Source organism: Carassius gibelio, chromosome B7, assembly GCF_023724105.1.
Source record: "Carassius gibelio isolate Cgi1373 ecotype wild population from Czech Republic chromosome B7, carGib1.2-hapl.c, whole genome shotgun sequence".
NCBI classification, from domain to species: Eukaryota; Metazoa; Chordata; class Actinopteri; order Cypriniformes; family Cyprinidae; genus Carassius; species Carassius gibelio.
The window spans coordinates 6,347,148-6,358,566 of record NC_068402.1 but is presented as its reverse complement, the minus strand read 5'-3'; the positions used below and the strand labels follow the sequence as shown (position 1 = coordinate 6,358,566).

General features: G+C 35.0%; 1 protein-coding gene across 2 annotated transcripts; it reads right to left on the bottom strand.

Annotated features, from left to right (window-relative positions):
- Window positions 1-137: 137 nt before the first annotated feature.
- On the bottom strand, window positions 138-11,337 carry LOC127962544 (coronin-1B-like). 2 transcript variants are annotated; one of them, XM_052562150.1, is made up of 10 exons: window positions 11,208-11,337; window positions 10,899-11,107; window positions 8,885-9,090; window positions 8,645-8,767; window positions 6,636-6,765; window positions 6,033-6,214; window positions 4,070-4,189; window positions 2,654-2,758; window positions 1,600-1,745; window positions 138-558 (listed from the first exon to the last, which is right to left on the bottom strand). In XM_052562150.1, exons 3-10 carry the CDS (start codon window positions 9,086-9,088, stop codon window positions 456-458), a joined length of 1,113 nt encoding a protein of 370 aa, XP_052418110.1. In that variant the 5' UTR covers window positions 9,089-9,090; window positions 10,899-11,107; window positions 11,208-11,337; the 3' UTR covers window positions 138-455. The 2 variants fall into 2 exon arrangements, with proteins under 2 accessions (XP_052418110.1, XP_052418109.1); XM_052562149.1 differs by having other exon boundaries at window positions 10,899-11,319.
- Between the last annotated feature and the right edge of the window lie 82 nt (window positions 11,338-11,419).

Here is an 11,419-nt window from a genome sequence, read left to right as displayed (position 1 = left end):
GAAGTATGAATTTTGTTTATTTTTACATCCTGGGCAAATTTCTTTTCGGGGCAATGAATATGTGACAGCATCCTTAAATGTCCATGATGAGTGACATAAATAAATATTACATATTGTTTGCACTCAAAAATGGTATTACTTGGAGATTTTTCAAAAATCAGCCAGCATATTTGGTTCTGTCTGTTCATTGTTTTGTTTTGAAACCGATGATGTCATTCCTCAATATGACAACTTGAGTAAAAATGAGCATATCCTCACCATTTGAACATATTTTTTGGAGTCAATATGGCTGATAGCTGCCTTACAAAATGGGGACACCAAAGTAGTTTAAGAGAGTATTTTAGAACATGGTAATTTTCAGTGAACTTCCTGTCTCAGTATTTCAGACAGAAATTCAACTGTTCTAAAGGTCTTACTTAGTAACTTTCCTTTCATACTCGCTTAACACACAAAATTCAGAATTGTACGAGTGGTCGCTCTGACATGCAGACTGAACGTACCTTGCGCGGCACAGTCATAGATATGGGCTCGACCTTCCGCTCATGCAGTTTGTAGAACCTGATGGAATAAAATGAGGAATAATGGAGATAAATGCCAGCACTTGAGAGATGATATTTAAGAATAAGTGCAGGTGTAAAAATAATGACTTTCTGCTCTACAATAAAGATAAAAGAGAATTTTGTTTTTAGCGAATAATCCTTATTTCAGTTTGTTACGCACAAAAAGCAACATTTAGAGTTATATTGCATGAGTGGAATAAACTTCTTTTAAGGTTCATTTTTGAAGCTTGAAATCATCTTTTCAGTATATGCCTATGTTTTATGGAATATAATATCTGTATGAAGTATACACTACTGTTCAAAAGCATGGGGTCTGTAAGATTTTTCTTTTGTTTTTTGGAAATAAATCTATATTTATATTCAAAAACCATAGATACATTTGATAATAAAGTTACAGAAAACACATTTATATTGCTATTTCAATTCTGACTTAAAATAGATGATGTTCTTTTAATTTAATATTAATAAATTATTATTATATTATGAATAATGAATTATTATTGAGAACTACATTAACAAATATTGGAATGATTTTGACGGATCATGTGACACTGAAGACTGGTTGCTGAAAAAAGCTGAAAATTATTAGAACATTAAAATAGAAACCTGTTATTTTAAATTGTAATATGTCCGAGAATTAATGCTGTACAGTATCTTTGATTAAAGAAAAGACAAAAAAAAAAATCATATTAAAAACAACTTTTAAATAGTAATATACTGTATGTATGTCGAATGTGATTCATCCTCCATGGAAGAAAGAAAGAAACCATTTGCATTTCTTGTGAACTATTCTTTCACTTCCTGTTTGCTCAGTTTTATATCTCTTAGTCAAGCACTCCGGCCAAATAACCCATCAAACAGAACAAACTAAGAAAAAGACTCAAGATGGAGTTGCCACTCACATGTTTTCAGGGCATTCATCAAGGCAAAGGAAGTGCAATCAGATTCACACCCAAATGGGATAAAAAGTACCAAAATCGAACAATGACAAATATGATTACGATTAGACCTTAAAGTAACACAGTAGTTCAGTTCATACCTTGCTATTTCACACTTGTTGACATCTACTCCTCGTTTGCTTAGGAAACCAGCACCTCTCTGCGGCTCCTTACTGCTGTACAGACTCAGGAAATGAACATACGGGGACTCATCTGTCACCTCAAAGTAACGAATAGTACAATCTCCCTGTGAAAGAGAGAGAGAGACCGTGTGTTACAGTTCATTAACAACTCTAGATTCAATCAACTACTGGTTATACTTTTAGTACTCATGCCTAGGAGTACCATAGTATTACATCTGATACCATCACTGTGCCATTTATTTTATTCTTACATATTCCACATCTCTTATATATTAATAATTGATAATTAATTAATGTAAAATAAATTAATAATTGTTAATTAATAAGTGTTAATAAGTGTTCTTGTAGCTCAATTGGTAGATTATTGCGTTATCAAGCGCAAGGTTGGGGGTTTGATTCCCCGGGAACACATGATAGGTAAAAATTGTTAGCCTGAATGCACTGTACTGTAAGTCGCTTTAGATAAAAGCATCTGCTAAATGCATAAATTTAATTTAATAATTTGATTAATTGAGGATGCATTAAATTGATCAAAAGTCACAGTGAAGACATTTGAATGGTTAAAATGTTTTTTTTTTTTAATAAATGCTGTTCTTTTGCTATTCATCAAAGAATATTGGAAAAACGTCACAGTTTTCTGCAAAAAATATTATGATTTCTGAAGGATCATGTGATACTGAATACTGAAATAAATGTTGCTAAAAATTCAGCTTCAACATCACAGGAATAAATTCCATTTTAAAATATTGAAATATAGTATTTTTATCGTTGAACACAGGAGACTTTTTTTTTTTTTTTTTTTTAGAAGATTTTTAACTAAAATCCAAACCTTTGAATGGTAGTGTGTTTATGTTTGCTGTATGTAAATAAGGAAAGCTACCGCAGGCAGTGATTGTGCAACAATCATGTTTATTTGTTTATTGAAACAGCATGTTTATATCTCTGTTAGAGCTGCTGGAGAAACCTGTCGTGCAACAGTTGAAGGTGATCAGGTAACACTGGGTAATCCTACCTTGCCGCACAAGTAAACCATGTTGGTGTCTGGATCATAGAATGGAAGCAGAACTCCGTTACTGGTGTCTATTTCCTGAGAAACCATTGGCTCAGAAAGATCCCTCTGAAATACAAAGACAGTCATATATACACTAGGTTATCAAAACATATAGCACTATTTCATGCTCAATAATTGAATCAGACAGGCAACAGCAAAAAGAGAGAAATATCTGATTGATGGGCTGATTCTTTATACAGATGTTTTTATGTCAGCTAAGATCATTTGTGAGCGTCTGATTATTCATATGTCCTGAAGCTACTAAACTGAATGTTTGCACTTCAACAAAATAAAAACTAGAAAATGCAAACTCGTCAAGACACACTGAATGCTGACTTGACAGAACTTTGCATGAAAGTTGAAAAAGTCTTGACATTTTAAGGTCACTTGAAGCTATTTGAATAGTAATTTGAAGTCCGAAGGTCGTATGTGAGTTGCACTTTACTAAGGCATGTGGCTGGAAATCACTAGAAGTGGAAGTTTGGCCATTGCAAATGCTTGCTAAGGTTTTGCTCGGATGATCTGTATGAGTTTGTGCATTACTATAATATTAGCTGTTGCTAAGGCATTCTGGGTGGCTCTGACAGTGGATGCTAGGGCATGATTGCTCAGATGGTTGCTTAGTGGAATTTAAATTGAATATGGATAGTAAACCAGAGTTCAAATTCCATTTGAATTGAAGGAAGTATAATTAAAATAGAATAAAATCTAAATAAATATATTTAAATGGTGTTGTTTATAAATATACTATGGTTCAAACGTTTGGGGTTGGTAAGAGTTTTTAATGTTTAAAAAAAATAAATCCATTGTGCTCACCAAGGCTGCATTTATTTCATGGAAAATATCGTTATTATCATTGAAAGTATTTTAATATATTTTAAAATGTAATTTATTCCTGTAATGGAAAAGCTGAATTTTCAGCAGCAGTTCCTCCAGTCTTCAGTGTCACGTGAAATCATTCTGATATGCTTATTTGCTCAAGAAATGTTTCTTATCATTATCAATGCTGCAAGCATTTAACTGTATACATTTTTGTGGTCACTGCGATACTTTTTTTTCAGGATTCTTTGATGAATATAAAAAACAGCATTTACTTGAAATAGAAATCTTTTGTAACATTAAAAATACATTTACAGTTACTTTTGATCAAGTTTAATTTGTCCTTGCTGAATAAATGTGCTTTAAAGAAAGTCTTACCGATCCCAAACTTTTGAATAGTCATGTGCTATTTTAGTAGGAATTACCCATAGAGCATACAGTGGGAAGTTCAATCAAGTTTCTATGCACAGATCAATGCTTCCCCTCAGGCTCTAAATGATCTTTCTTGCTGACAAAACAAAAGAGGACCAGTGGTTCTCCTCTACAGAGTGCTCTTACCGTGTCCCAGAGGGCGAGCTGTCTCTCGCTCATGCGACTGAAGCCGGTTGTCAGGATTTTCCCATCAGCCAGAAACACGGCCCTCATCGGCCTGGTGCCCTCATGAGCCTTCTCCCGCACCTGAGTGTGACATTGTCAAACATAAATCCCATATGTGTGCAAAAACACTGATCCGAAGTCCATTTAAGGATTCCAAAGTGATCTCATGCAGAAGACGAGGACAGCGCAAGACCTAAACTAACTGGGAACTTTTTATGTTTAGAGGCAACCACAATTTTCTTTTTTGTTTTTTATTGATTTAAAGTATTAATTCATTAATATTCTATTTAACAAGTCCGCCACATCTCAAACAGAATTGCAGTGGCATGTGACTGGCCAGTGGTTATGTAATACTAATCTTCCAATGCTTATGAATGCTTTCAAATGATCCATGTTGATAGATTTCCCCTCCACTGGACCATCACAGACGCTAAAAGCTCATTGTGGACAAAATATCCCAGCCAGGACAAAACAGCTGCTTCTGAGATCACTACAGCAGAAACATCCCGATTAAAGAGCAGCTTCTTTCCAGCAGATAAACATTCTTAGAATAATCTCATTAGTCCTCAGGTGCACTTAATGTCTATGTTTACATTGTACACCTGTATCATCTTGGTTTCAGTAACCGCGGTTAGTGTTGAAGCAGCCATGTCAGGGAGATGTTGTATGTATCTAGGCAAAAGTAAAAGCACTTTATTTGGCCTTCTGAAAGTAGATGCATTTAGAAATCTTACAAGTTACAAGTTACAACAGAACAGCAACACATTTTATGGATGACCGTTTCTCGAATCTAGAAGAGGACAATCTGTTGCTTCTGAATCAGCTTCTGTAAGTAACTGTATGTTTTGTTATTAGGTTAAATATTTGCTATTGACTGTTCAAATGCGGAGTTTAGCACATTGTGTGTGTGTGTGTGTGTGTGAGTGTGTGTGTGTGTGTGTGTGTGTGTGAGTGTGAGTGTGAGTGTGAGTGTGTGTGTGTGTGAGAGAGAGAGAGAGAGAGAGAGAGAGACAGGGTCACACAGTGGAGGCCGCTGTCTCTGCAAACACATACGAGCTTCATCACTGTCTTTCACGAGACTCTGTTCCCCTTTCGGACTTGAACTGATGGTAAAACTAAGGACATTATTAACTGTCTTTACATTTACTTTGAAAGATGAAGCTCACGATTATGAAAAGGGGCGTTACATTTCTGACGAGTGCTTGCAGTGTTCGGCCAATCACAGTAAACTGGGTCAGTTGGCCAATCAGAGCAGACTGCGCTTGTCAGAAGGAGGGACTTTGTAGAAAATGATGCGTTTGAGAGAGACAGGGCATAGAGGACCTACAATAATGTACAGTATTTGAAAAAAGAATGTGTTTTTTTGAACATTAAAGCATGTCAACAAATTCTATTACACCAAACACACAAAATAATGATCTTTAAAAAAGCATCACATGACCCCTTTAATATCCTTATGGTTTTTGACATTAAAAAAAAGATAATTTTGACCCATACAATGTTTTTTTGGCTACTGCTTAAAAAATACCAAAGCGACTTAAAACTTACGTTTTGTGGTCCAGGGTCACATATTAATTAGCACAACTTTTTTTTCAAATGGGTATACAAATACCATGGGTAATGATAAAAATATATTTATATAGCAATCATATGTTTCTGGAAAAACAAATACTGAAATGATTTCTGAAGGATCATGTGACTGAATACTGGTTACTGAATAAATTACATTTTAAAATATGTTCCAATATAAAACAGTTCTTTTATATAGAAATAATATTTCACAAAATTACAGCCCTAATTGCATTTTTTTAAGTAGATCAAATAAATACAGCCTTGATAAGCATGAGATGCCTCTATATTTATTTTGAAAATCTGTATTGTATTTGTTCTTCACAGACCCCCTGGCTGAAATGAACAGGCTGACCTTAATGACTGTTCCACGCCGGGGATCAATGACTCGTAAGGCTTTGTCTTTACAGGTGGTGCACAGGACGCTGCCCTCGCGGTTCCAGCTCACGCTGTATATCAGGTCTGGATGGGCGTCACTCAGCTGGTACACCAGCTCCCCGGTGCCCACATCCCACACACACAGGACATTATCACATCCTAGAACAAGAACAAACAAGACCAAAGTTGGCCAAAAGGTCAGAAAGAAAAAAACACCTTTCCAGTTTAAGAACTAAGATTTGCATCTCAGATATTTCCATGCCAATGCAAATCAAATCCAAACCACCTTTCTTTGGCTGGTCGTGCACAAACCTTTAAATCAATCTGTGCATCAAGCGGTCCAGTTTCAGATCTGAGATTTATTTTTGTTACTTCTTTACATTTGATTGACAGCTCTATTTTTTTTTCAAAACTTTGAAGATGCACGGAACCCTCAAACAAGTCCAATATCCAAAATTAGGGCTTGATAAACGATTTAAGACACTAGAATTAGAGCACATGCCAAAAATAGAGTGTGCCAGAACAGACTTAATCCAAGCTGGCAAAGTAAATACAGTATATACACATAGGAAGAGCTTACCTGCAGTCAACAGGATATTGAGAGCAGAAGGGTGCCAGGCCAGGATGCCCACTCTTTTACTGTGGCCCTCGAGAGTCACAACTGCTTCAGACATGGGAGATGTCAGACCTCCGTCAGGAATCTGCCAAATCTGTTATGCAAAAATACAGTGTCTTAACTTATTCTTCAGTGTCACGGGATCCTTCAGAAATCATGCCGATTTGGGGCTTAAGACACATTTCTTTTTATTATCAATGTTAAAAACAGTTGGGCTGCTTCATTTTGACTCACTACCGTTAAAAAAAAATTGGGTTATATATTTTAATTCACCAAGGATGCATTAATCAAAAGTGACAGAAAATATATTTACAAACGACGTCTATTTTAAGTCAAAGCTGTCCTTTTTAACTTTTTTATTAAACAAAGTAGCCTGAAAAATGTATCACAGGTTGTACATTTCGAACATTGGTAATAATAAGAACCACCAGTAATAATTTAGCACAAACAATAATTGAAGATCATGAAGACTAGAGCAATGGCTGCTGAAATGACAGAAATTATTTACAGTCTACAATTAAAATAATTATTTAAAATATGTTAAAACAGAACCCAGTTATTTCAAATCTTCCACAATATTAACATTTTCACTGTTTTTATCAAATAAATTCAGCCTTGATGAGAATAAGAGACTTTCGAAATATTTAAGACTTTGGGCAGTAGTTTATATCAAAGCAATAAGCCCTAAGAAGCTATGGTTTACAGTGAATTTATAACAGCTAAGGGGCGTTGTTAAAAAAAACCTTTACTGCTGTAAAATTCCCTGTAAACCACGGCTTCACGGGGCGTATTGCTTTTATAAAACGGTTATTCCATATACCTAGTAAAGTTTCACAAAATAAAACATATCACATAAAGTTAAATAATATAAATGAAAACAACATTCTTCCACCAAACAATGGCTGCGTCTCATTTCGCAGGCTGTGTCCTCCGGAGGTCGCATTTGAAGGCTGCATACGTTATTGAGGATGTCTTATTTAAGAAAAACCCTAATAAAATTGACTGTTATTCCTTATGAGCTTTAAAATACTATAATTTATTTTTTACTTTGCAACTTAACGGTTACTTTTCTTAAATTAGACTTCCCCGATGATGTATGCAGCCTTCAAATGAGACACAGCTTACGTAGTTCTTCAGAAACAGTTGTGGTTCTAAAAGAGTGGTTGCCGAGCAACACACAGAAGTAAACAAAGGTGTATGTTTGTAGTGTAATTAACAACAGCTTCGAACGTGGCTCAACCAATCAGAATCAAGAACCGGAACTATCTGTTTTAAAAATTTTAATAAATAAAGAAATAATAATATATATAAACACACACACACACATACATATATATATATCTGTGTGTGTGTGTGTATATATATATATACACACACACACACACACAAGGTCTTTACACGCACACACACACACACACACACACACACACACACACACACACATATACATATATACAGTTTATATATATATATATATATATATATCTGTGTGTGTGACCTCTATCACTAGCTTGCTCTGTTCTTGTTCTATCTGTTTTCTTTTTATTTATTATATTATTTTAAAGCCCATGCTACGTGTACTGTGTTAACCTAACTGAGACTTGTTATAGCACTTATACATCATTGCTATTTTTTTTTTTTTTTTTATTGCTTCCACTGTCCTCATTTGTAAGTCGCTTTGGATAAAAGCGTCTGCTAAATGAATAAATGTAAATGTAATATATATAGTATTTGTGCATAGAGTATATTTGGTGTTTGGATGTTTAGTCAAAAAAAACTAAAGTTCATCTGAAAAGGTTGAAAATATTTAGATAATTATTGCAATCCAGTACCTACCCAACTGCTAAAACAGCCAAATTCAACTGAACTAATAATATTTACCATGTAAAGGCCCAGTGATGCTATATTCACACAATCAGTAATTATAAGACAGTCACTGATGGGTAGGTTTTGTTAAAGGGAAAGGAGCAAACCTTGACAGTGCAGTCCTCTGAGGCACTGGCAATAACATTGTCATCATGTGGGCACCACTGCACATCCAGCACCGGAGCCGCGTGACCGCACACGGTCGGGGTGTTCTGGTCCACTCGACCGCTCTAGTATTAGGAGACACAGGAACTATGTGAGCAGAACCATTTGATTATGCAAACCTATGTAAAATACCAACTGTAAATCCTCAGGGTTGTTGTTAATGCGAGAGAACGCATGCCAACCTTGGCGAGTGGTAACACAAGAAAGGCTCCGCCTCCTCCGGCCTCAATGACAACAGCAATGAACTTGGGATTGGTGGCGCACAGTGGACCGTCCCATGTCACGCGTGATACTCTGACATCATCGAGGCAGTGCTCAGCCTTCCAAGCCTGGGCAAACACATGCCTGAACTTACTCTGCCTGACAACACCCCTCCTGAAGGACATGACTGTGGGAAGAGTAGTGGCATATACCGTTAGTCACTATTAAATAAATCAGTCACCGCATATTTTTACATGAGTATAACATAAAGCAAGTAAATTGTCAGCAAATCATAAAATAACACAGACTTTAAGATTAAACTGACATGATTATTTGTATAGGAACAATAGGAGAGCAAAAACCCAACTACAATTCTGTGTGCAAATACATGCAAGAAAAAAGACCAATCAGAGTTCAGTATGCAAATAGTGCAATGACATCACTAAGTTCAAACTTCAATCATGTGTTTTTGTTATACTCACATTTATTTTGAAATGTTCTGTGCAGCTATTTAAGAATACCATAATTATTGTCCAACAATAAAGATACAGTTCACTGCATCATGTTCATTTCATGACCCAGCAGTGGGGCATGTTGTCACACAAGCTTTAAAGGCTATTATTGGCTTTTTAACAAGATTCAAATAATAAAATATTAGTCACAACAAAAAGTGCAAAAGATACTGTATAGAAAAAAAGTTTAGAAAATATATATATATATGTATAAACATTTATAATGTCACAAATATTTATATTTCAAATAAATTTTTTTGTGAGCATAAGAGACTTATTTCAAAAACATGAAAAATAAAAATTTTAATAATAAAAAAGTATTATTATTATTCCAATTAATTTTATAAACCCTGGCCATAATCTCAAAATTGCTGCCAATAATATGGTCCATCATATAAAATGTGCTATTATCTATTTTTCAGTTCTATTGACCATTAGGCTATTAGGTCAGAAAGGCTTGGAGGTAAAAGTGAGAGTCCAGTGAAACTGGAGAAGGCCGTAGCTCTCACGTGTCTGTGACTGTGCAGGGATGAACATGACACAGCTCCAGTCAGAAACCACCAACCAGCAGCATTTAAGGTCTGATGTTTCGGTTACCTTCCTCTACACATTTACACTCTAATGAGATCTATTGACTATATATTTGGACAAATCAACCATCCCTAAAAACCTTCTGTTTTTAATGTGATAAAACTAGAATCAATAAAGCCATGTTAAGAGTAAAATGAACCGTAAACATCCCACTATAAATAGCTTACAACTTTGTTAATCCTAAAGCTTTGAGATGTGGACTGTGGTCTAAAGGTGCTTTCCAGGAGCAAGCTTTCCTGGGATATTTCCATCCACTGCAAATTCTGCATTTTTCTTTATTGTGTTCTATATGGGTCAGTAAATCATAAAAGGCAATTTATACTAGAATGAAGTCACATTTCTAAAATGATTTTAATTTCTGAATAGAATATTCAAGCTGTAATTTTAACAAAAAATTCTCAATAAACTCTATTGCGTTTAATAAGCAATTGTTATACAATATCATTATTGTTATTTGGGGGAATATTATGGAATATTATGCAGGAATCCAATTTGATGTCAACTTTATAACATTGTATGATACACACACACACACACACACACACACACATATATATATATATATATATATATATATATGTGTGTGTGTGTGTGTATTTGTACAGACATAATTTTTTACACTTGATATTAGGCTATATATATTTACATGCACACAAAATAAAAATGTAAAAGTCAATATAATTTTGTACAATTATTTTACAACGCTATATAATATAATGTAATAATATTACGCTTTTAAACAATTCACAAAATTAAATTAAGAAACATTAAATTAAATCAAGGGCGGCAGTGCATAAATGCGGAAACACATTCCAAATGTAACGCAAAGATGCGCTGAAGACATGAATGACACATGATCTGGTTTACATTCATTCATTCATTACATACATACCTCTGCTTGAGGGTTTCCTTCTTTCCTTTCTTCCTTGTTCCTTTTCTTAGAAAAACCGGCTATAATTTAATAAAGCGATTCCGGTATAAAAAAATATGATGTGTATACAAAAAGCAGCGATCTTTATGAACTACACTAATCCTTGCAGTGTGTTGTTATCCCCGGGGTTTTCTGCATGGTCAGGTGGAACAATTGTGTCCAGGCAATTTCTGTAGGCATCAACAAATTAATCCATATCATCAGGGAAAACAAATTTCAGCGCAATTGTATATTTTCAAAAGACAGAATAGATTTTGTACAAAACCGTACAGCTAGTGAAGTTAAAATAAATCGGGAAGAGCGTCGACGCCGCTGAAGAAGGAAAGATGATGGATGGTAAATTCCTCCGCGAATGTGCCTAGAATTAAAAGCAGCAATGTGTGAAGCTCGCCACCGTGAGACGTCATCAAAATGGACGTGGATACGCCTTGTTGACGAAATAAAAGTCCCGTTCTGAGCGCTTTGTGACTATTTAAAATTGT

What these genes read in the sequence shown, in the direction of transcription:
- LOC127962544 (XM_052562150.1), bottom strand. Translation starts at nt 9,088, where the DNA reads ATGTCCTTCAGGAGGGGTGTTGTCAGGCAGAGTAAGTTCAGGCATGTG. An exon ending in CAGAGGACTGCACTGTCAAG is followed by an intron (nt 6,766 to 8,644) that starts GTTTGCTCCTTT and finishes TTTGCATAACAG; the next exon opens with ATTTGGCAGATTCCTGACGG. An exon ending in TGGTTTACTTGTGCGGCAAG is followed by an intron (nt 1,746 to 2,653) that starts GTAGGATTACCC and finishes TCTCTTTCACAG; the next exon opens with GGAGATTGTACTATTCGTTA.